Below are 25,708 nucleotides of genomic sequence, written 5' to 3' on the forward strand. Positions count from 1 at the left end.
GCAGAAAAAAAATCTCGTCTATCTAAGGAGATGAGGGACTACTGTGACTCTCAACCTAGCTGGCCATTGACAAAAGCCCAGCTAGCAACTCCTACCCATGTTTCACAACCCCCCTGTGGGTCTAACGCCAAAAAGACTAGCTCCAATTCTAGAAAAGACTGTTGTTCTCCAATAGTTTGCCTTTGAGGAAAAATTTGTATCAGAAATAGAAACTGAACATCCTTCTCTGGTGGAATTTTCTTCACTTGTGTGAGTAGATTCACTTCTCCAAATGCATGAGCTTATTTATTTTTTTACCAAAACAGTTTATATTTTTTTTCACAGTATCTGAAAAAAATGTCCAGAACAGCAAAGGATTTACTTATAAAATTCTCATTAGCTGGAAAGGAAGAAATGTAAGATAATTATTATGCTGTATACCCTCACTCAGATGCAATGATGATTGACCAACATCCATGCTTAAGTGGACAAGCTCTTGATTCTTTGGAACAACACAAAATCACTTCCTGTGTTACAAACCAGTCTCATGTACAGCTTGAAAAAGAGTGCTGTGTTTTGTTTATGGATTGCTCATCAGGTTGCCCTCATCATTTAATGCATTCCCAGGAAATGATCTGGATGTTTCTTCATCTGTTCTGCGGTAGTTGTTCTGATGTTTGAGAGCTGTCATGTGTTTATGTGCATTTAAGCCAGCTTTTTTTTTTTCCCCTTAGCCACTGTATTTCAATGTACTTGTCAAATGACTAGGTTAGTCTGTGGTAATTGTAACATACTTTTTACTAGCGTACCTATCAGCTGTATTGCACTTTTTATAGTTGTTTAACAAGTGTGAAACAGCAAAAAAAAAAAAAAAATTACCTCATTCCATTTCAACAGTGTGATTCTGTGTATGCCATTATCATAAAACTCAGTGTTCCCCTCACATACTATTTGTTTTGGTAATATTTCAACTCACTACACCAAACAAGTTCCAGACAATGCTGAAGCAAAATTGCTTTCCAGAGAGATAACTGCAGCACACGTATGCAATCTGAGTCAGAATATGGTTATTGTGGGAGAAAATGGTAATAACCTTTCAAAACAAATTCAAAAGTACATTTAATTGATAAAAAGGTGTCATTGAAGACCTAAAGGCCACCATCCTTTGAGTGATATCCATCACTCAACACGTCTGAAAAATTAAGTATGACATGATAACTCACGACAGTTAATGACAAAAAGCATATGTGAGAAACAAAACTATTATGAGGTAGAACACCATTTAATTCAAGTTATTAGAACCAAGTAAAATGTTTTAATTGATACTGCTTGGTCACCACCTTCTATGAGCTTCATGAATTTGCTACCTGCAGTCCCAATGAAATGCTAGAATATTTTGCATATGAAAAAATACTAACCACCGAAACAATAAGAGAATGCAGAGAACAAGTTAAAACTACTTCCCTATCAGACACAGCTGAATTTGCATTCTGTGCATAACAATAAGATGGTATTAACGTCAGACCAGTCTATCTGATATCAAAATTCTGATCAAAAATAGCATCTATTCTTAGTAAACTGAACTGTGCGGCTCTGAAGTATTTCAAGTTCTGGAGTTTTTTTATGAGAAAGCTATATGGAAATAAATGGCACTCCCCAAGACGAGTGAAGTAGCTATTGCATTTGATAGATAATTCTGCATAGTTGTGATAAATACTTAGTAAGAGAGAAAGTACTGTTCAACCAGTAGCCTGTGCCTGTGATACAGGCTGGCTTGGAGCCTGCTTCTTCCGAGCCACAGCCATGCGCAAGGCCTGAATAATCATATTCTCATTGTTCATGATGTTGTAAGTAGTCAGCTTCTGGAGTTTGTTGAAATCTTCTGCTTTCAGTGACACTTCCCTTGTTGAGTATGGAGAGCAGAAACTGGAGAGATCAACCTTGCCCTGTTCCATTTCTGCAGCACTGCGAGACATGCCTGTCAGAGGAAAAGAAGGAGTTTGTATAGTCCCAGGGAACTACAGTCCTCTGATAGACTATGTCAATAATAACTTAGAGAGATTACAGATGTGGTTGCAAGCACAAGTGCAATGCTCTGATCTCTGAAAAATGTACTTCTGCACAAAGTCTTTTTGGAATTCATGAACAAGTGTCACTAGACATCATTCCATTGCAACTAGTACCTTCTACTGGTCGACTCATAGCATGCCATCTTATGAGGGTCATTCAAAGTCTTACCCCATGGGTCACAAATAGAATACATACTAACGGTAGAAGGAATAAAGAGATGTACAGCACAGGATAAGGCAGAACATCTGTTGCCTTGGAAATCATAATAAAAACATTGGCAGTGTCTAAAACACTGGCCCAAAAGGACACCGTGACTGCATTTAACAAGTCTTAGTTTACATCCTATTGCTTTCATTTCCCAACACATACAAGAAATGCATTAAACAACCCAAAAAGAAAGCACAGTGCTCCTCCTCAGTAACATTCTGCACTGTAAAGGTAGTTCTTCCTAGATCTGAGTGTCATAAAATACATTATTTGAAAACTGTGCTTTGTTCTTCACTGTGAAGTAAAATTCTAGAGATCACAAGAAGAAATAAGTTCCTATTCCTCTACATGAGGAATGCATTTCTTCTTTCTCTGAACTGCACCAACTCTCAAACTGAAATTATACACAAGATTTCAAAAGTAGTTAGTGTCATCTGCACTACATTTACTAGTAGGAACAAGCAAGCAAAGGATTTTTGTATTGGGATAAAGAAGAAACACTCAAGGTCAAAACACTCACTGTGTCAATAAAATAGCTGGATAATATTAACTTACCAGGTGCTACATATCTTTGGAAAGTGTCATTCACTAGTGGAAAGTAAAGCAGGAGAGGAGCTCCGGGCGAGTCCGCACCATCGAACACATAGCACTCTTTCAGGTTCTTCTCATCATCCTTCAGCCCAAAGTTGGGAAATGGAATTCCCTGCTCTGAGAAGTAACTGCAAGCTTGCTTTAGAGGCTGGTCATTGCCCAATAGCAGCAGTATAAAAAATAGAAAACATACACAAGATTAGGTTGTTTTTGTAGCCCTGTAATTCACGTTAAATTGCACAAGATGACTCAATAGTACTGTAAAAATGAAGATAATGTGAGCACATGCAATCCCTAATTCTCCTGTCGCCTGAGGAGTTATTTGAAAATAGACTTGAAATAAAATACCTTGTATTAAGATGGCAAAGAGGGTTTAAATTTGTGCCAAGGCACATTTCTAAAATTGAAGTATAACTTAGGATGAAGGCAAGTAATTTCAAAGATTGTTAGAGAGCATCATTAATTAAAGGAGAATTATGTTAGAATTATCTTTTTTTTTAATCTGAACACAACTAAATTTGCAATCCTAAATTTGCTGTTAAAGACAGTAAGATTCACAGTTATACTATCTGTTTGTGTAGCAGTGGTAACTTGTGAGTAGACTTCAGTGGATTGTAGCTGTAGGATTTTGAAACGAACTTGCCCAATTTACACTTCAGGTTTTAGAAATAATGTGAAATTTCTAGCATTTTATGAGTATTAAATCTGAAAATACAAAACTAAATTACAAAGCTCATTTGTGATACTCAAACTTTGTTAACGTACCTAACAATACATTGAAATAACACCTCAGTTTGTTTGAATTAAATATTTCTGAAGGACTTGAGATTACTAGAAAGAAATGTCAGTACAAGCAACTGTACTTTTCCAGCTGCGGAACAGAGATAAACATTTTTTTCATCTGGCATTACAGTGCAGGAATAGCATTAAAGTATCATCTACTTGAAATCAATGACAGAACCTTAACGAGTGAACTTTGTGTTTTCTGTGGTGCACTTCAGAGGCAGGTTTACAATTACAACAACACATTTGGAATTCTGTCTTTTAATGTGGTGAATATCACTTTTGAAAACTATATAACCATTTTATAATCAGACTTCAGCAAACACAGTAAGTGTATTTGATACCTTTCTTCAAGATAACCACATTAAGAGAAAAAATGCATTCATTGAAAGAAAATGAAAATAAAGACAAAAATTATTCACTTGCCATCTTGGACAAATAAAAAACACTGTCTAATAAAAATACAAATTGTATATGCTTAAGGAAGATGCAAAATAAATTCTGCATCTGAATTAGAGAAAAAGCTTTTCCAACCATATCTGTGCTATAAAATCTTACAGTCACTTGTAATGGAAGTTGCAGCACAACCATAATAACTTCATTGCGCCACTCTGTACGTTACTGGTGAAGCAGAGAGCTTTGACTATTCTACTTAGGGCTCTTTCAAAGGCAATTTTAGAAAAAACTGATATATTCTTCCCTCTGAGAATTTCTACTCTTCTTTTAAGGTTTGGAGACACTTTTATAAACTTCCACTAATAACATTTTATAAATGCTTGTCCAAGAGTCAAAAAAAGCAAACAAAAAACCATTATTAAACAGTGACATTTTTTACTTCTCACCAAGGTCTGCGATCCACCAGTGTAATTTAAGTGTATGATGACATCCACTTTCCTCTCTGGTCTCATAAGGGGTGGACAGCTAGTTTCAAAAAAGAAAGCTGCATCCACCAACTCCAAGTGCTCTGAGTGGCCTCTCAGATCATTAGGAGAGGTGTCCAGCAAAGTGTCTAAAGAATAAAAATTTTGAGCTATTAGTAAGCTGCAGAAAAACATCAGTGAAGTTAGAAAACAAAAGGATGGCAAGCTCCCCTCCCATTCCAGATTTTTCCTTTGCTTTTGGATATCATGCAGCAATCCTAAAACTTTCTTTACCCTCTCCACTCACATTTTGTCAGTGTTTCCAAACCCATGAGCTGCAAAAAAACCCATGGCAGGTTTTCTGTACATGCAAAGCCCATCTCTAGTTATTTTATTCCCAATAAGGACCGTCACTAGTGAACACCCCCACAATTCAATAGTTGTGATATTGGAAGTATGCATGAGCAGGAGAGTTGTCTATACCTTTCCATCTTGCAAACTGTTCATGCTGGATGTACTCATTGTGCATCTGGAAGCCCCTCAGGAAGTTGTGGTACTTGGAGACAGCAGGGCGGTCCGTCAGAATATCCCGCAGAGTTGTGGAGAGGCCACTTGTAGGAGTGAACATGCACGTAGCCATCTCATAGGGCTTCTCAGGCAAGTCTGGTTGTTCCTCTAGAGGTACATGACACAAATTACATGCAGTTGAATTATAGTTCACATATATATGATCAGGAACAAAGAGGAGGAAGAATCAGCAACAGAAATGTCACCCAAATCTGTTCACTATGGAATCACTGACTTCACTTGAATTTTAACATGGAGGTGCTCATGGATGTTTTTAAGGAATGGTCATTTAGTACAGAGCTGCCCTTCTTAGCTGGTGTTCTGCATCCTTACTCTATTGACTTCCTCAGACCTCTACTAAATCTTGCAGTTCAGCCAGATTTTGAGGGAAAGATGCATGATTTAAGGGGCATAAAATTGAAAACAGAAAACTCTTAAGCTTCCTTCTGGCTAAAAAGTAGAGGTGACATGAAGCCTTGGCAGAAATATTTCTTTGCAAGTATTTTAACTCAGCACATTAGAGAACACCTTATATATTCATCCCTACCTTCTTTCTATCAAGGTCTGTCTGATGGTGCCTTATCTTCCGATATAAATCTCACCATTGCCAGTCTCAGATTAAGCAAAGCATTGGCTATTCAGTAACATCAAATCACTTCATATTCCCAGTGTCTCCACTACTTTGAGATCAAGAGCACCACAAAACAGAGAAATATGAGTGCAATTACTTTATCATAGGGGCCTGGAAGAGGAAGGCCATAAGTCAAAAAGGTACTGAGGATTTACCTATTTCAGTCACTTTGTCTTGGGTCCATCTGTGCCAGAAGTCCTCTGAATTGTCCGCTGCATGCCAGGCATCCAGGAGGTTTTTGGAGAAGATACTGCTCCACATTCCTAGGAAGTGAGAGAGGTATAATAGGCATTACTGAGGTAAACATAAGGAATTGATTTAAAAACTGCCTTCTGCTCTTTCCACAGCTTTTTTTTTTTTTTTTTTTTTTCATTTCTATCCAGCTTTTAAATGGGCCCAGACATCTATTTCAGTGCTAAACTTGATTCATAATGCAAACTTATTTCAGAAGAAATATCAGCATTCTTTTCCTACCACCATGTTTTACTTAGAACAACATATATATAGGCAAAGACAAATTTTGCATTGCTCTTTTCTCTTTCCATAAAGGATTATTTTCAGCCAGTTTCTTCACTGATTCCCCTCTTTTATTTCTTGTCACTGTTTCCTTCAGCTTCTGCCAAGTCACATAAGTTTGCAACTTTTGAAATGCTTTTCAAGCTAAAGGGAGGTGATATTTTAAAAGCACTTGCAAAAGTATATGACTTTTTTTTTCTTTTTTTTAAGGTTAATTTTGTTAGTCTCAGTGATAAAAAACATGGGTACGTATGTGAGCCTCAGAAACACACTGAATCAAAGTGACCGAGGCGTTGATCCCTCTCTGCTGTGACCCAGTGCCTCTGCTACTATATGCAAAACTACAGCTTGCTAGGGACTAATTTTCCAAATCATCAGTGTTTGCATTAAATTCTTGCCATTCCCTCAAGCTGGTAAGTCACCTTGCATGAAGCAGATTCGGGACTCAGGGAGCTTCTTCATCAAGCGACCCATGAAGAACTCACTGCCAAAATCCTCTGCACGAATGAAGGCGCCATACTTCAGGAAGCCCACCTCATAGGGCGTGAACTCTACCCACTCTGACAACACACAGACCAACAGCATTAGCTCCACCAGCCCAGAGGACATAATGTTGTTAAAAGCAGCAACGTAAGCAAAGAGTGAACCTCAGTGCTATTGGAGGTAGGCTGGTTTAGCACAAGCCCAAAGCAAACCCTGCTTACCACCACCTATCAGATCCAGCAGACAACTGAAACAGCAATCACACTTTTCATGAGGTTGGGAAAGAATTATGTAGGAGGTGAGGGAAATTTTAAGCAACTCTTTCGGAAGTGGGGTGTTCTCTTATGAAAGGAGGACTAGAATGTATTTTGTTATCTATTGCACTTATTACCTTTAGTATGAAAAATGCTCACTTTCCTTAAGAACTGATAGCATTTTTAAGGCAGTGTCATGGATCTAGGCTGTACTGGTCACCTGGAGGTAATATCTAAATATGCACATTTACATGACAGGAGACTTAATGATGTTAAACTGCTGCTTTGTATCCTATAGTTCCCCAGCTATTGTTTACGTTCTCTGAACAGGACTTCTGTCTTGGAGGAAGAATTTAAAACTATTTGTCATTATACACAGTATCTATACAGTATATATACTGATATATATACTATATATAGATACTGTATAGATCTATATATAGTATATATACAGTATCTATAAAAATGAATGTCTTTTCCTAGAAATGGAACATCATTACCTCTAAAATCTTTGGTAGTAACTTTATCCTTGACATTCAGGGCAAGGTAGATGGGCAATGGATTCTGGCCCTGGTTCACTGCTCGACGTTGATCAGAAAGCCTGTGGTAGCATTTCTGGATATTAAAAATAATAATAAGTTAGAAAAGATTAGCTGATAATCCATTCCATAAAGGCATCGGCTTGTAATGTCTGAATATGGAATATTATTAATCTTAATTTCCACCTAGAGTTATTTCCACATCACAAATAAAGAGGGCAAGAAAAACACCGTGAGAGAGAGAATAACTTTAGTTATGAGAACCAACCATGTCATACATTCAGTGTATGACACCAGGAATAACATGCTTTAAATGCTGTTCTAGCTTTATGTTGTTAAATATATGGGGAGGGAGAATGATGAACAAACAACAGATCAGGCTAATTCTATTATTATCATATCTTTCATCTGTTTAACATAAGAATTCAAGGCATGGTGTTACTGACACTTCTAGCCAAAAACAGTCATGAAACATATTGGAAGGTGCCATCCACAGAGGAAAAATCCTTGAGCTGTTCAATACTAACAGCTTATCTTTTACATTAAATTGATATATTGAGTGTACTTCAGCCAAATGAAATTCTAGCAACTAGCTAGCAGTGAAGCCAGAAATACAATGTGAAATATGATACGAAGCAAAAATATTTGTGTTTTTTTTTTCTGTTTTCCTGCTTCATCTGGGCAAAATATAAATATTTACAGGACTTTAAAATAAAATAGTTTTTTCTTCAGCTGACATCAGTCTGTCAGTTTACATGGAAAATTTTGCTTAACAGAATTAGAAAGGGGCAGTCTTGAGAGGGCAAATTCAAAACAGCTGAAAACACCTGCAGAATCACTATTCCTGCAACAGATCTACACACTTTCTCAGTGCTAATTCACAAAGTGCAGTAACTACGTAAGGAGCACATCTGCGGTATGTACAGTATATGATTACAGCTTGTGTAATACAGCAAACATTACAGCAGTGGAAACATAAAAGTGTGAAGCTGTAAAAAACACTTCAGAATTTAAAAAAATTCTTGGACAGCTACAAAGGTTAATTAGCATGCCAGTTACTTTAGAATTAGTCTGAGCCATTTCTACATTATATTCAGTCACATTTTAGAATTCATTATAGACATGCACTGCATCTCCAAGTTATTACTGCAGTAAGCCGTGTTCTGCCTGCATACCAAGTACAGTGTTACTGGCCAGGTACTTCTTCCTAGGATTTTAATTTCTTGTAATGGTCATAAAGATCATTAACCAACTTTATGAGAAGATAGCTGTGTAGACATTACCCCATCATTTAACATCGATTCAATCATAAGTCCCCACAGATCAATAAAAGATGTTTTATGTCCTGCTTGGGTCCTTTGACTCAGCTCTTTGTAATAATTCCTCAGACTTCTCAAGCAAAAAGCACTCATCTTGCACTTGGCTGCTTGCTTTCGAGCTTCAATAATTATTTCTCCAAGATCCTTATGTGACCACTCAGCATCTTCATACAGTTTTGACATGGTCCTGCAAGCAGGAAACAGGATGGGGAGATGCAAAAATGAAGATGAAGCTTTTAAAACTGAGAGGATATACTTTGGGCACTTCTAACTATACTAGCTTTAGGTCACCCTTCTATTTCGAGCTTACTTTGAACACAAATGCAAATCTATAGATAATCACTTGCTCTGAATCCTATTCAGGCAGCTCCATCAGCTCTCTATGCTGTTTTATCCAACAGTAATTAATTATAAAGGATAATTTTGCGTAGGATTAAGGATCTTTGCACTGTCATTGAAGTTTCAACTTTTAATTGGGGTTAAATTACTTCAGTGACACCAAAAAGTCTGATGCACAACTGACATTTCTTGGGTGACCCCGTTGTTCATAGACCAAGGAACAAGCAGTAACTCAGTACACCCCTTTTATCTTTTCCAAGATCTAAAGCCCAGACAAAGCAGGGTTTTGCTTCACATAATAAGATCCAAACAATAGAATCAAAAAGACTCCTCACCATGTTGTGCCAGATGAGCCACTGATGTATGAAACACAATCCAGAACACGCAACTTTTGAAGACCCAACATGCTGCCATACATTCCTGTCAGTGCTCTTATCCCACACCCTGCTGTTGTCACAGCCACTATAGGGACCTGCTCAACACAAAACAAGACACAGACAGAAAAGTGGCATCAAGGGACATTTGCATCAAAAGAAGACAGTCATGCTAAAGCAACACCTAGACACATAGCATCATAGAACATTTAGGTTGGAAAAGACCACTAAGATCACTTAATCCAACCATCAACCCAGCCCCATCATGTCAGCTGAAAATTTGCTCTTTCAGGCAGTCTGTTGAGCTCTCTATCTGAGAACACCTTGGCTGCAAACAGAGCCTAAGAGAAGCAGTTGCTGACAGAGGCCTTGCTCCTGTTGCCATTTCAAGACCTAAGGGAAAGAGAGAAATCCTCAAGCAGTGCATTTCCTAGTTACCTCATGGTCTTGTAAGTCCTCTTCCAGATGAAGAACATCTTTCAGTGCAGCAGCAACCACCTTTCTCCGATTTTGCAGGAAGTTCTTTTCATCCATGCACAGGTCAAAACCCAGACGAGCATCTAGGTTTCTTGGCCTGAAGCACAAACCCTGGGTCCTGAGAGCAGGGCACAAATATTACATGCTATTGCTTGCAGTAGTCATCCCAGTTGTGTTTACAGATTGGTACTTGAACAATAATGTAATAAATGAGAAAGTGCAACACCACAGACAGGCCTCTGCTAATTGCCTCAGCTTTTACTAAAAATGCAAATGGGAATGAAAGACAGAACACTTCATACTGCCCTGGTATTGTAATGAATTCCTATAGCAAGCTTCTGGTCTTGTTTGCTCATATAATTGATTTTTCAGTTTTCAGTATTGCCTACCATATGTGCCTGTAACAAGATAACCACCGTCAGCAGGCACTGTAGCTAATTAGGGAAATAGCTTCCATGCCTTGGATTTATTTGTTCTTTTTTTTATTTGTATTATACAGAAATATGATTTCGGTGTGGAGCTGTTCTCTCAATCATAACAGCGCACAGTTCTGAAACTCAAAGGAAAAGGGACCCCTGATTTAGTTATCCATCACTGAAAAAGGAGACTCTTGCACAAAAGCCCACAAAGAGAAGCAGAGCAGTCTCGCTTGCAACTGAGCCTGCATTGCCCCCTGCTGATTTCAGATGTGTAGGTGCAAGTGACTCCCAGTTACAGCATCAGGCCTTGCTGAAAACTTACTTACCATTCATTTGCTTTTGCATACAAGTCAATTGTCCTGTCCTGAAAATCACAATACAAACACTGTAAGCACATTCAGGTCATTAATTCTACATCTTCCTCACCCTCATGATCTACAGGCTGCGTTTTACTGCATTTGCTGCAGGATCTGGCCAGCAATTGTCTGGGTTTTGAGATCGATAATGGGTTCCAGTGCAGTCTGGGCTGGATAGAAATAGGGCCCCTCTGCTTTGCATGAATGAACGTTTAGTTTCCCTTTGTTTTCAAGGGAGCTCACTGAAAGAGAGGCACCTGAACCACAGGCAAGTCAATGTTCACTGTTTTACCTTCTGCAGTTATCAGTCTTAAGTGTCTTACCTATTATTGTTAGCTCACATACAGCATTGATGATTGTATTAGATATGTCCTGAGGAAATCAGCTTAAGCTCAGAACAGAGTTGAAAAGTGTGCCTGGAACCACATGCAGAACAAACAAAACCAATAAATAAATATTGTATAGCTACACAGTGAGCAACTGTTATTCTCACTTTACAAATGTAGCATGTGTCTGACTGGAGCTGAATCGTGAAGAGTAAAATTCATGTCACCCACCAAACTGAGCATAAGTTGGACTGGATTTTATAAGAAATACTTGTTCTCACCTCTGCTATAGTTATTTTCTCTTGTATAGGAAGCAAGTTCAGAGCTAGAGTCACAGACTCATTCATATCCCTTTCATTTTGACTTGATACAGACTGAAAAGGAAAAGAAAAGGTAAAAATGCAATAATCATAGTTACACAAGGGGAAAAAGAGAAGTCTTCCCAGCCTCACATCCACACACTCGCTTCTCATCCTCTTCCTACACAGATCTGCACAACACAGACCTCAGAGGTCCCCAAACAAACAGCATGTAGAATCATCTGCCCATTATGGGTGACCACATACCCTACTGAGCCGTCTGCGCCGTGGCAGTGACACAGTCAGCGCCGACTGATGGTGTTTGATGTAGTGGAACCTCGCTGGTGCGGCCGCACACAGGCATGAGTTCAGTGTGTGGGTCTGCATCCCCTCATATGAGCCATCTACTGTCAGCGCAAATTTTCTCTCTGAAGAGATGGCAGAACAAACGTCACATCCTCATGAACAGTCTTTGCTATCTTAAAGTTAATAATGCCCAAAACCACTCTATTAATGTCTGTACTTCATAACTACAAAGAAACCTCCTTTATGTCGGGAAACTGATGCCCACCAGTAGTCAGTGGGATCCAAGGTTGTTTACAACACCTTGCAAGTAAATTATGCTGAGAACTAAAAAGGAGTCCTTGATTTAAGTTCTCTCAAAAAACGTGCTTTTCAGTATGGAAGTATTAGGAGGTCAGAGTATGAAGTTTTAAAAATTGCATAGGACATACACAGACATACAAGCACAGGCTCAACACAGCAGTGATGTGCTAATTATAATGTGCAACAGGTACCCTTGGTAATATACTGTGTCTCTCATCTTTCACCTAGTGGCATATTTTGTACTGTTACACGTAAAAGAAATTTTTAAGTGTGAAATTTGAGGAAAGAGTCCTAATGCTTATCTTTGCCTCTGAAGACAGGGAGATTTTGCTCTACTTCAGAGCTTATAAAACTTCAATGTGGTACAAAAACATTTTGGAAAGTCATAGCCATCTGACAAGAGGTTATTAGAGGAGAAAGTCTTTTTTCAGGAAAATCAGATCACAAATTCTTCACAGTGCACTCAGTAGTTTTGATCAATTGCAGCCCACTCCAGAGGCCATTGATTTTGCTGAAATTTCACCTTGCATCTTCAGTCATTTTAAACAGGGGAGTTCAGAGGTGAAATGCTGAGTGCTTTTGCCATAACACTCTCCATAAATGAGCAAAAACTCACCTGTGCTATCCTTTCTCAGCCTGCCACCATTCACCTGCACCTCCAGACAAGCAACTTCACGGGACTGGAAGAGACAGTGAGGGAAAGGGAAAAAGATATTCACTACTGGCTGAGCTCTGCTTTACCAGACCCATGGGCATATGCTTAATCTGTACACCACCCCTACCAGGCCAGGAAGGTGGCATTTGGCATCAGGATGAAGTGGGATGGATGCCCCAGGGAGGATGCTCAACCCAGCTGTAACCAGGCAGAATGAGATAGATGGATGTCCACCTGACCATGCTCTGTTTGGGTCTGCCCACAGCTAATGCCTCCATGCCACCCTATGAAGCAACTGCCCAGCACCATTAGTGTCAGCATAGCAGTAAACATGGCCCTACAGCAGGGAATGGGGTAGGTAATAAAAATTACCACTAAAACGCCATTAGTAACAATGTTTTCAGGAGGATCCGGACTGAAAGACAAAAGGAAAAAAAATCAGTTCACAACTAGCACTCTCCAAATTCTTTTTTTTCAATCATCATTATTTCTCTATCTTTAAAAACTTGTCTTTGGACAGCCAGCATAGGCACATTAAACTCTAGTTGGGCATCAATCCAGTCTATCTCTTACAGGTCTGATTCTGAACATTAAGCTCTATTTGTCAAGAGCTGCTGAGTAGCGGAGTTCCTCATTACATCAGATAGGATCATTTTCTGATGCAAATAAGTAAATTTATGGAAATGGCAGAATTACACTATTGCCTTGTGTTGTTCGGGCATAAACCAGGGGAGACCACAGCTGAAAAGCTGGTGAATTCATCCAACATGCCATAATAAAAAGAGAAAAAAAAATTACAATTTACCTTAAAAATCAACAGCAGCACTAGGACTGATTTACTTGCCCATTTTCTCCATTAACTGTACAGTCAGCATAAAAACACAGTAAAAAATATTTGTAGATCTATTTCCACTGTTAAAATTTTAAGTGACATTTTCCCACACTCTCACAACAAAGCAAGCATCTGGGAACTGACAGTAAAGAGCAGAACAGGTTTAAAACTTAAAAAATGTCCTGCTGCACAGAACGTCCCTGCAGCCTAGGGAGCATCAGCAACTGGAGACATCTCTGTGCTCCTGTTAGTGGCAGTGCTCTAGTGTCTCAATATGCCCGGTGTTGATGCACACATATTACACACTGCCACGCACCTCTTTCTTAAATGTTATCGTACACAAGCATTTCCTGAACACCTGAAGTTCCCATCTGTTTTATTCAGACAATGACAGTGTTAGGGGGCTGCAAGCATAAACAGTATTTTGTACCAGAAATATTTTCTCTTTGAGTTACATTCCTCTATTGTTCATCTATTTAAAACTTACCTACTCTCCATTGTGAATTCAACCTCCAGCTCCTCTTTTCCCTGAGAAATTAAGAAAAGACAGTCACTACGTGACGATTCTTATATGCAGAAAGATACCCTGTAGGAATCTGTGCTCTTCAGCAAGCCAGCATCCACCTTTAGCTACTGCACGTGCAACAGATTTCATTTTCCTTATGTCGCATCCATTATATTTAATGTTGCATACACTGAATTTTGTAGAAATTATATCAGCAGGCTTCTAGTTTACACCTTGTGGGCCAAACATGAACACATCTTACGGGACCTCTTGACAGTTTCTTTGCCTTTCCATAGGCATACATTCATCCTCACTAGTTCATAGACCACCTGCAATTCCTCTTCCCCTGCCAGAAACTCTCAGTGCTCCCCACTAACTCTCAGCATGAGAAATACTGAATTTCTTTGGTGCTTTTAAACCATCCTGACCCTCTTCTGGCCTCAACCACAACCTGTATAAATGGGCCTGATGACACACTAAGATGGTGGCATGCCTTGGTGTATAAAGCCCAAGGTGCTCTGGAAAATGAACTTTGATTGGGTTTGCAATCCTCCTTTGCAGGTTTTGGTGCAATTCTACATCCCTCTAGAGACAGCATGAAGGAAGACAGCACAGGGAGCCTTTCTAAAAAAGTTATCAAATCAAACCAGCACTCACACAAGTGATGTATTTTCAGACCTAAACATCATCATTAAAACTTCAGTGTGAGATTGTCTCAATTTCCTCAGAACCCTGAGTTCCAACCGCAAAGGACTGCCTAAATCTCTCAACATTTTAACATCAAGTAGAGCAACCAAACAAGTGTGATAACTTTGCTATCTGCAAAAGTAGCATCCCAAATTCACTGTAATTACAGGGACAAGAGCCTTTAGCAGCCCCTGAAACAGATGAGTATACTCAGCTGGCTAAATGGACAGTAAAAAGGGGGTATATACCAAACAGGTGAGAGAAAAGCTGAGAAAAACACATTCTCACCTAACCATGTTCTCTTAGCTTTGTCTTTGAAATTTATCCATACCTGTGGATTCAACTGGAAACTCAGCTGAATGTTTTCTCCAAGCTGGATTTTGGAGACATCAAAGAAAACAGTGAGGAGATGGTCATCTTGAGTTACGTTGTCCTCATCACAAACTTTCAGCTCCAGAATGTTCTGGAAACATGAAAAACAGATTGTGTAAGTTTTTATAGGAATAAGATAGTACAGATAGTTCTGTTTAGCTGGAAGAATTTGGGTAAGAACTGCAAGAATGAATGCAAAGGAAACAGTGTTTTATTTTTTAACAGTTCGTCTCCACAGGCTCTATTGACAATTCAGAAACAGTCTAATTCATGTATTGAAAGCTAAATAACTAAAGGAAGTGTGAGTGCTTCATAAGAAAGAATACACAAGAAAACACACAGTATGTGTGGCTATGGTTCTATTTAAGAAGGCATCTGGGCTTCCGTCTTCAGCCTAGTAATCAGGAGACGCCCAGAGAGTAAGTGCTAACATAGCTACATTTTGTACCTTAACCTGGCTCTGAATCGTAAAGTGGAAGGTCTCATCCCATGTTGGGTTCTTGGTGTTAGGAATTGTTTTCGTTCGGAAATTCTGCACCGAAGCTGTTGGCAGTCTCAGGCTCACATAGCAATCCGACTGGGTTACTGTAGAAGAAAGTATGAAAGTAACAGATCATAAGCCACATTTAGCACCCCATAAAGTGTTGCACTGAATTTTTGAGTTCACAAGGCAGAATGCAAGCTGGGAGGCCAGATAAGATGTCATAAAGTCAGTACTATATGACCAAAGGTAGTAGTAGAGAGAGTAGTAATGGCATTTGCAACACAACGGGCAGGTGAAATCTTGTCTGTGCTTTCCAGCACAAAGTGAGGTGATGTTGATACTTTGCACAAGATTGCATTGTTCTTGCCTTGTTTTTTTCAATCTGGGTTATAATGAATTTTTATGTGGCCAGATACTAAGGAGGGGAGCTTTAGGGTTTTAAATTCCCTTTCCCAGTTGAAAAGCTCAGCTGTAGAATTTGGCTTCCCACATGAGCTACTTTGTAAGTGAGGGATGTTTGGGACCTAAGTTTTGGTATGAAACAGTGGTTAGCAGCTGTCTACAGTGCTTTGTTCATCATTTCTGCCTGGAATGCTTTTTGTCATAATCATTAAGCAGTAAAAAGTAAATGTGAATCGTGAGATTTACAATCCTTTGGATCCATGATTTGAAGTCAAGGTTGACCACTCTACAGAACACAGTTTATTGGCTAGGAGCAACAAACCACATAAATGCCAAAGATAGCATGGGCACAGTATTGCCCGCAGATGTCAATCTCATCATCAGCATTATATTTTCTCTATTTTTAATGCCACCTACTCAAGCATTCCTTTAACCGCAGAGGACACACCCTTATCTGACTACACTTAGTTTTGTCCCATTTAGTTTTAGCAGTAGACTTGACTTTTGGGAAATGCAGAGTCACTGACTTGGCCCTTAGCCACGTGCTACTGAAGAATTAGTGAACTTCTTTTTTTTTTTTTTTTTTTTAAATGACTGCCCTGAGATTTTAGTCATTTTGTGTAAGTAACTTTGAAAAAAAAAGAGTAATTTTGATTAAAGTTGTTGTGGTATATAATATATATATATATTTAAGTTATAAACATACCAAAACACAGAGAGATCACACAAATTCACAGAGTCCTAATAGCTCCCAAACTTCCATGTATATAGAGGAAATCTTCATATGAAAATCTTTTTTTGATTGACTTTGATTCTTCTTTTTTTTTTCTCCACATTGAGATTAACTCACTCCCATCAGATCTCAGAGGATCAGAAGGATCCACTTAAGTTTGTGAGCGACCTTGATACTGTGCTTGATCCACTCTATGTACAAATAGATGGACTGGCACTCCACTCTGTCCATCATTGGTGCAGCAGAAAACTACACTGCCTTATGTTGAGAAACTTTTCATTTATACATACAAGGCTCTCTTTAGCAGGCACATGCGTGCAAATCCTCATTATTCTAGTACGTAACCCTAACACCACCTGACTATAGAAGGGGAACAGCAGTGATGATGCTCATATGACGTACACAGCAGAACTTCCCAGCAGCAACTGGTGTACCTCACCTTGACCATGACACATATGTTGAAATGTACTTGGGGTGGTAGCCATAGTATCACCGTGGGGCAATATCCTGCCAGAAGCAGGTGTGGCAGCAGGTGCTTATGAAAGTACAGTCTTCATGCAATTATTACGTTACGTTTCTAATTATCTTACAGGATAGCTGCAGGACTGGATCCTAATTGCACTTTGCCATTAGAAAGCATTACAGCTGCATGACCCATGCTAAAAAACACCATGGTCCCAGTACCATGCTGCACCTCAGACAACAGCAGGGCACCAGATGTTCTGGCTAAAACATGAAGTTTCTCCTATTTTTGATATTAACAGATACAACTTCCAGCCTTCATGGATAGCAGTCTGGGCATCCTCCTCCTCTTGGACTGCCTGTAAGCACTCAAATGGAGGCCAATTCTAGGGGAAAGGCTTTCTTATGGCTCTCAAAGTATAGTTTTTCTTATTGTACTGAAAACAAGAATGTGGTCTCAAATATTGATCTGTTTGCCCAAATCATTACCGTGGTCATGGATGTCCTTCACTTGGACCATCTCATGAAATATAGACCATCACTAAAGAAATGCATTTTTGCTCTTCATCCAACTCTGGGGATCTGAGTAGAGATATGGCTGTGGATGGGTAGATTAACAGTGCTGTTTTCTAAAATGCAAATTATTAGATAATTTAGATCACTGAGGGTTTTTTGCTTTGTTTGGTTTTGTGTTGTTGCTTGTTTTTAACAAAGAGGACATGGGCTGCTTCTATGGAAATAAATGTCTTTGTTTCCAAGGCCCTTCACAATATAACTATAATAATTCAGACAGGCCTGGGAGAGCATTTCCTTCCTCCAGGCAACTTTTAATGTTAATCTCCATCGCCTATAACTAAACTTCAATAAAAAGCTTTCTCACACATTCACACCTTAGCCTTCACCTAGGGTGGCACACTGTAAAGAAAGCTGTATCGCTATTGTAATTTACACTATTGGTATTTACAGAATCTTTGCTGAGATTCTACCAAATAACAACCTCACTGTTTTTCTTTATTTTTTTTTCCTTATTCACACCCTCTTATTATTAAACAGGATTTCAAGCAGCATCTAGAACAATGGTACATAATGGCAGCTGCTTAAGTATCATGGTGAAGTAAGTAATAAATAACAATGAAATAATAATTTAGTGCAAAAACCAAACACCAGAGGAAGTCTGCAAGTTCCTGCAATAAGCATCAGATTGGACCACAGATCCTCAAACAATACTATATTTCACCAACTGTATTTTAATTTCAGGGTCTCAATGACCTTTCCACAACTTGATTTCACGTACAGCAGAACTGCTACTGCAATGCCATAAAATATGTTTTAAAATAAAAAATATAAACTATACTTCATGATCTTATAAAATATTGCATCCAAAATAACATAGGCCTTAAATTTAAAAAAAAAAAAAAATCAAACCTGAAATCTTTCAAAACTGACCAGTCTAGTAATAAATATATTAAAAAAATAAAAGTCTGCTTTTCCCTCCTCACTTTTTCCACCACGACATTCACAAAAGATCATTATTTCACCAAGAAAATGCTGAAGAATTTACTTAGTTCAGCCAAGGTCCATTTAGCCCAGTGTCTTTCTGTATCTACTGAATCTCTAGAATGCTTTCAGAAAGCAAATTATGATGGCTTGAAAATGTTCATCTCAGATTTCTCCCCAGCTCCCTACTTTTAGCTTTTTGTTTAATTCTCAACACTTACGTTTTTTTTGTTTGTTTTTATTCAATTCCACTTAATGAATTTCTTCCTCTACAGGATCTTTTTCTTTAGTTCTTTTGTCCCTTTATTGGGGAAGGATTTTTCATCCTGTTAGGAATGGAAATAAGTGCCAAAGAAGACCATGCCCCACATTTGATGGGCATTTAAGTGCATAAGAAGAGGGTAAACATCACACAGTGCTCTCAGTCCTTAGTTTTATTTTCAGAGACTTTCTAAGCCAGCCTTTGCTGCTTTTTTTTTTCTTTGTGAACATGGCTAATCTCTGTCTTGAGCCTACACAAACTTTTGACATCCATGTACTTTAACAGGCTGAGCATGAAGTTTGAAATTGTCCAAATTTCAAATGAAATTTGAAATTGTTTTTAAGATTGGGTTGGATTGGTGCACATCCAAGTCTCACCCTATTGAGGAGTCAGGATGCAGACAAGGTACACACCCAAATCTGGGAACTGGCAAGTGTTTGCTGGTCCAGGAATATTAATAACTCCAATGAGTCTGATGGGTGTTCTCAGTGAGAAGAGGGAACATGCAGATCACAAACATGGCACCAAAGTCACAGAGGACATCAGTGATGCATGAATACACAAACGGAAATCAATGTTGATGTGTTATTTACACATTGATAAATTAGTGGTAAAAAGAGATGAAATAGTATAAGGATGTATTAAAAGGATGAAGAGTTGAAAAAATTGAAAGTAATTTGTCTTTGAACTTCCAGTAAAAGTCTTGTAATACCTGTTCTGCAGTTGACGCTATTGAAGTTTTGAGACTATTGTGATGGATTGGTTTTCCCATTACCATTTACTGTCTAGAAGATGAAGCAGATAGAGCGGTAACAAAATTAACTCATAGTACCCCAATGAAAGAATGTCTAAGCACTAGACGAGTATTAAGCAAAGCGATGCTAAGACTGCACAGAAATAGTGCAGGGAAGGATCTTCAGAGGAGAATATAACAAAATGGAATTAACTTCTTAAAAAAAGGATAAGCATGAATGGAGAGAAACAGGAAGAACTGATTTTAGGTATTGAAATTGTTTAAGAAGGCTGGGAAATAGGTGACACTTGCCATCCTGTTCTATTCAGGAAGGTTTTCAGGAAAAGGACAGCTATTTTAAAAAAAAAACAAAAAAAAGCTTGAAAAGGACTAATAAGAAAAAGAATCGTTAAGAAAATGGTACTGTAAATAAGTCAGCGTAGCTGGGGATGGAAGCTCACATACTTTGGGGTTTCCTAAGTGTGCCAAACTAATCTCCAGGTGATTATAAATGTGACAGAAAAATATGTTCCCCAGAGGTACACAAAAAAGTAGCTAAACATTACAAAAGTGGTGCATTTTCCATCTTAAGACTCCCAATTATTTCTTCTCTGAGAAAGCCACATAGTTAAAAACAGGAAACTTGCGCTAGCTTTTCCATTGCCAGTGACTATCCAGATGTGAAAGTCATTATTTTTAAAAAAATTGAATCACAGTGTTATTTGTTATGATGAAGAGTGTATAATTGAAACATATGACTTCTACAAGTCTCACTGTATAGCAAACTACAGGCTGAAGTGGCTTGAAAGCAAAATTTTCAGATAAATGGAAGTAAGTAGATATCAACAAAACTGGACTCAGAAATCAAGTATATGCAAGACAGTGTTATGACTGGTACAATTCTGTAATCCTCAAAATACAAGTTCCTGGGTACAAAGCTGAGTATAGAGGAGAGGATGTGATTTCTGGCATTGAGTCCTGGACTCCAGGAGTGATAATGAGAAATCCTAGTCAACAGAGCTAACAAGCAGACATATAACTCTTTTCTTTGCCATCCACTAAGTGGAGGCTGCAGTTCACTTAGACTCACAAAATGTCTTGCTCACAGACTGGCTGAGATTCTTACCTGTGCATCTCCTAGCATGCTAGTATGGATACCAAAAGACTAACTGCCATACCTGACAGGAAAGGTGTTTATTTTACATCCAAACATTATTCCCAACTTCTCTTCGGTATCTTGGACAGTTCTTTCAGAGATTCTCTGCAAATGGTGGAAGTACCCAATAAACAAAGCATTCACCTTTACAAGCATGGTATTTATTCTGTTTGTGCCATTTTCTCTCTCCAGGGTTTGACTGACGTGACCATTTCAAGCAGATAACAGCTTGGCAACATTGGTGGTGAAATGCGTGTTGCCCTGTTTTGCAGATAACATCCAGTACAAGTTTTGCAGCGTAATACAAAATAACCTCAGCCTGGAGAGCCTGTGCTGCTCAAGACCCCAGGGCATGCCCTGTAAACATTGCAGCCATCCAAACCTCTCCTTTGAGGAGAGGTAGGGGCTAGATGAACTGCCTCATGCCAGCAAACTGAAATGTTCAACCAACTCAGTACTTGGCCTGGGCACTAAAAATTTCTGCTGTTTGCAAGGAGAGCAGCAGAACAGGCAACTCCCTTCAGAGTCAAAATAGTTTGAAACCAGAAGCAAAATTTGTGGAGAGGAGGAAAAGGCAGAGAGTAAATTCAGTAAGCTCACTATCATGCAGATGACAGGACATGATTATCAGGGAATACATCTAAGGGCCCTGTTTGTCCACACCTCTTTCTTTCCATTCAGAGCCTTAGAGTTTGTACCTTCAGTTTGGTTTTGGCTGTAGCAGGAGATTTTCCTCCAGCCTTTAGATTATCACCTTAAATTCAGATCACCTTTCCACGCATTAGGAATAAGTTCATACAGACTCTTCTTCTCCATACATTCAACAACAAGAATTTATCTTGCTTCCCTTCAGAAAAAAAAATAGAATGATAAACTACTCTTTATACATATTTGAGCTCTAAAGAACAACAGCAGTATTACAGAAAGGCCCAAACTAATCTCTTGTGGAGCTACAGACCTGCATCATTTAACTCAGCAAATTTAACTTGGTTTGGTTACTACAGAAACGTTCCAAACTGAGACCCTCCTATCCACATAAGTGAATAAATGCAAGATAATCAGCCAGCCACTCACACTGGAAGTGGTTGTTTCACCTTCTTCTCCAGTGCTTTGCTGGTCAGATTTTTATGGAGTATTAATAAATGTTTATATACTTGTCAACTTCTGAATAGTTTGGAAAAATTACTAATAACAGAAACAGTAACAGTGCAAGCCCTCTACTATGCTATGAAACATCTCCTATGATTGAATCAAATGCAACAGACACAGAATGATAGAATCATACAGACTGGACAAGATCCATTAAATAAAGATTAACCAGTACCTAACACAACAAGGCCCACCCCTAAACCATGTACCTAAGCACTGCATGTATACAACTCCTAAATACATCCAGGGATGGTGACTCTACCACTTCCCTGGGCAATCTGTCGCAATTGTGCAACAAGTGTTGCACACTATTCCATAAAAGATGAGTCCAATGAGAGATGTCAAATATCCAGTCTTGAGCACACATAAAATATTCTGTGCTATGCACAGGTTGGACATCAGTGTAAGAAGCAACCATAGAAAGAAATGCCCTCATCTAAATTTATTCATACGCTATTTCCTTCAAATAAATATCTACACTTTTTTTCACAATTGAATCTACATTTTATGCATTCTGTGCAAACAGATCTGAACTACATAGAGGTGATGGATGGACCTCAGTATTATGCTGACAAAAATCTAACAATAATTAATATGAACTATGCTACTTCATCTTCACCAACCACAGTCAAACATCTCTGCTTCTCTCCTTTTAGTAATGCTCTGTGATGTTTTCCATACTTGGTTATATTTCAAGTAGGTTTGCAAGCACATGTATACTCTATAGGTATATAAAGATACTCACACAAGTCTGCTTTCCTGGCATTTTTCATCCGTATGATTTTTACGGTGAGTAAGTTGCATGGAGAAGGTTCTGTCTATAGAAGAGCAGAGTACAAAATACACGGGATTATCACGTAGAGAGAAAGAACAGAAGCACAGTCAGATATAGTGTTGAATTAAATGTTTCAATATCAACCACATAAAACATTTCTAGACTGAGGCCCTTCCTTGTGCATCATCTTCTCTGTCTTCCCAGAAGGTTTACAGCCAGGTGTGGCCAAAGTCCCTAGATGTACACTCAGCCACAGACCAAATCTCCACTGTCCTCCACTTTTCATTCTGAGGAAACTCACGGAACTCCTCAGATTGTAGTGGTTGACTGACTCTTACAACTCAACCACAGAAAAACAGTGAGCTTCACTGTGTTGTATTAATACAACTGATACACATCTTGGTCTGTGCAAATGCAAAGTATGTTATATAGATCTACTTTATTTCACAACAAATAGTGGTCAATCTAGCAGAGCAGGAATTAGTAATGATATCAATGATGTTGTAACATTGTGTGTCAGCTGGTATATAGCTATATACCTCCACTATTATGTTTGATGTAGATCAGCATTGGCTTTCAGAAAATGAGGACCTGAAAAATGTCTTCCAGGAACCCATTCCAAACTTCTCTGAAGGGGGCAGCATAAGAAACAATTCTGTAATTATTTCTCTCAGAATAATTTAGGTTATACAATACTCCTTTAAGCAACGACACAGGAAAGAGTCATTGGAAATCCTGGGATACCACATAAACCTAGGTGGTTATCAAAAGATATTTAACAAACCTGCCAGGGAACTGGTTTGATTTTGTTGAGCAAGGAGTGGACAAACACAACACTTAATGAAATGTATGGGGGGCTGAAGGTGAAGTAGTTTGCTCCCTAGATGATTCCCTTTTTTAAAGGAATGAAAGGAGAAAAAAACTCTGCGATTTAACACTGAACCAACCAAAGAAAACAAGCACCAACATCAAAAAAAAAAAAAAAAGAAAGAAAGAAAAAGAAAAAAGACCATATTTTTGTAACAAAAATGTGGCAGTATCACTGTATGTATGTATGTAAGTATGTAGATCCACATATAGCAACGAAAGCCTTCTGTGTCACCATCCGTTCACTAATGCCCGCAGACTCCCACAATTTCTAGGAGAGCCCACATTTAACACCTTTCTGGCTTTTCCTCTGTGCTCATTCACATTAGTTACATCTCTATAGTTTTCATCAGTGGGTTTTTTGCTAGATCCCACTGGATGAGAGTTAAGCAGCAGTGTATAAAGTGGGCATTTACAAAATATGGTACAATTGCTACAGTATGAAAGCCCTTAGATTTCTCAAAGCAAAAAATCAAAGCAAGCAGAAAACCCAGATAGAAGCCAGTCATTGCTGTCAGCCCAGGTGCTGAAGAAGGAATCTCAGAGTTGAACAATGCTCCTACACGAGGTCCCATCTGCCACTAAAGCTGCCTGGACAGCTCATCCCAGAGCCTCTTTTTCCCTTTCCTTACCTGGCTTGTGCTGTAAAACACCCCCATCGTGGTCTTCCCCGCATTCAAACCAGGTGTGAAATGCAGCAGCGGATGGGTACTGAGGAGCACCCAAAGCTTCTGGTGCTTTAAGCTGCCTGGAGCAGACAGGCAGGTGTGTGGACGACTGACTCAGTTCCAACCTCGCCCCAGCCACCAGCCCTTGAGCAATCTCCAGCTCCTCCTCCTCACTGCTGGCAGGTGACACATAGATACCCCAGCAGAAGGATACTCTTCCCAGCCGCAGTTAGAGTGGTGTCAATATCCAGCAGGAATCTTCCCTTTGTAGGTTTTAAGGAGGCTACATAGCTCTTGCATACCAGAGGGTCAGGATGCATCCTCCTGTGCAAAATCAGCTGCACCAGCAATGATCTGTCCAACTGCACATGGCTTCCTTGGCCCAGAACATCCAAGCAAGTCATTGAGAATGCAAAAGAGTTTTTGTAGTCTTTTATTGCCTGTGTGTATTTGCTTAAAGACATATGAGAAAGATGATTTTTCATCCCTACCTCAGCTTCCATGCTGCTCTCAGGCAGTAAGCTGGTCTTTCAGCCAAGTGGTTACTGCAGTGAAAAATATTGCCAAAAAATTTCCAAATACCTGTTGAGACTGCAAGAGAATTTCCATGGTAGAGGCAAAGCTTTAAAGGCTCAGTCACTTTCTCAAAATTTTGAATGATCTCAAAGATAACATATTTGGATGATGTCACTTGAAATTAATGTTACTTATTCTTCATGTTCTAGCATAATCTTATATCCCTGCATTTATTTTTGCCTTTACTTTGCAGGGCACTGTTGGCATCACATGAAATCATCACAGTGCTTAAAGTGAATACATAGCAGATAATGAAATTGAAGACTTACTTTTAAAAAAAGAACTTCCTTGCTATTATGAAATTTAATTTAAAAAATGAACTCAAAATTTCATTTCATTTTGCAATGAAATGATAATTGATTAAGGTAATTCCACAGATATTATCTAACTTGAATTCAATAAGATGTTTGACATCCAAAGATACTGTAACGTAAGAAGTGGATGCAACAAGAAGCAGCAGTCAAAGGAAATAATCCCCAAAAGATTGCAAACAGTTCAGTTTTAAGCCTATTGCAGGCTAAATTAGTTTTATCGAGAAAATAAACATTTTGGACATGCTGTTTTGAACAGATGATATTGAAGCAGTGGGAAGATAAAGAGAAGAATCATGGAGCAACCTGAGTGCAGAAGGAACCCCCCCCCTCCCCCCCCCCCGAGACAGAGAAGCAAGTTTCCTATCAGCAGGACAAAATGCAGAGATACCCCAGGGCTGACTCGGGAAGCAACACTGTTACGTCTTTGCAACAATTCGTCATAGTTACTTAGGAAATGGACTAATTAGTCCTTATGAAAAAGTTGGTTAATGAGGCTCAGGTTGTGTCATGTACCTATCTGGCTTTTTTCTCTCCTGTTGTTAAGTTTTTCCAGTAAAAACAGATAGAAAGAGCTTCTACCCTGC

The 25,708-nt window shown here is 38.8% G+C and overlaps 1 protein-coding gene across 2 annotated transcripts; it reads right to left on the reverse strand.

The window, feature by feature from the left end:
- Nucleotides 1-472: 472 nt before the first annotated feature.
- Nucleotides 473-24,324, reverse strand: LOC125695152 (cytosolic phospholipase A2 epsilon-like). 2 transcript variants are annotated; one of them, XM_048949282.1, is made up of 20 exons: nt 24,199-24,324; nt 22,670-22,742; nt 15,495-15,631; nt 15,006-15,137; nt 13,970-14,010; nt 13,023-13,065; nt 12,612-12,675; nt 11,657-11,817; nt 11,372-11,464; nt 10,735-10,772; nt 9,951-10,107; nt 9,474-9,610; nt 8,764-8,986; nt 7,442-7,556; nt 6,627-6,764; nt 5,844-5,951; nt 4,974-5,165; nt 4,473-4,639; nt 2,812-2,995; nt 473-1,957 (listed from the first exon to the last, which is right to left on the reverse strand). In XM_048949282.1, the coding sequence occupies exons 1-20, from the start codon at nt 24,223-24,225 to the stop codon at nt 1,719-1,721; spliced, it is 2,469 nt and encodes an 822-aa protein (XP_048805239.1). In that variant the 5' UTR covers nt 24,226-24,324; the 3' UTR covers nt 473-1,718. The 2 variants fall into 2 exon arrangements, with proteins under 2 accessions (XP_048805239.1, XP_048805240.1); XM_048949283.1 differs by lacking the exon at nt 24,199-24,324 and adding an exon at nt 23,484-23,575.
- Nucleotides 24,325-25,708: the final 1,384 nt, after the last annotated feature.

The sequence above is a fragment of the Lagopus muta genome, chromosome 6, assembly GCF_023343835.1.
Source record: "Lagopus muta isolate bLagMut1 chromosome 6, bLagMut1 primary, whole genome shotgun sequence".
In the NCBI taxonomy this organism is placed as follows: Eukaryota; Metazoa; Chordata; class Aves; order Galliformes; family Phasianidae; genus Lagopus; species Lagopus muta.

Excerpts from the sequence above, each read along its gene's own strand:
- LOC125695152 (XM_048949282.1), bottom strand. The coding sequence starts at position 24,225 with ATGGGGGTGTTTTACAGCACAAGCCAG. Across the intron at positions 12,676-13,022 it reads TTACTAATGGCGTTTTAGTG|TCCCGTGAAGTTGCTTGTCT; the intron begins GTAATTTTTATT and ends TGTCTCTTCCAG. Across the intron at positions 4,640-4,973 it reads ACAGTTTGCAAGATGGAAAG|ACACTTTGCTGGACACCTCT; the intron begins GTATAGACAACT and ends TTTATTCTTTAG.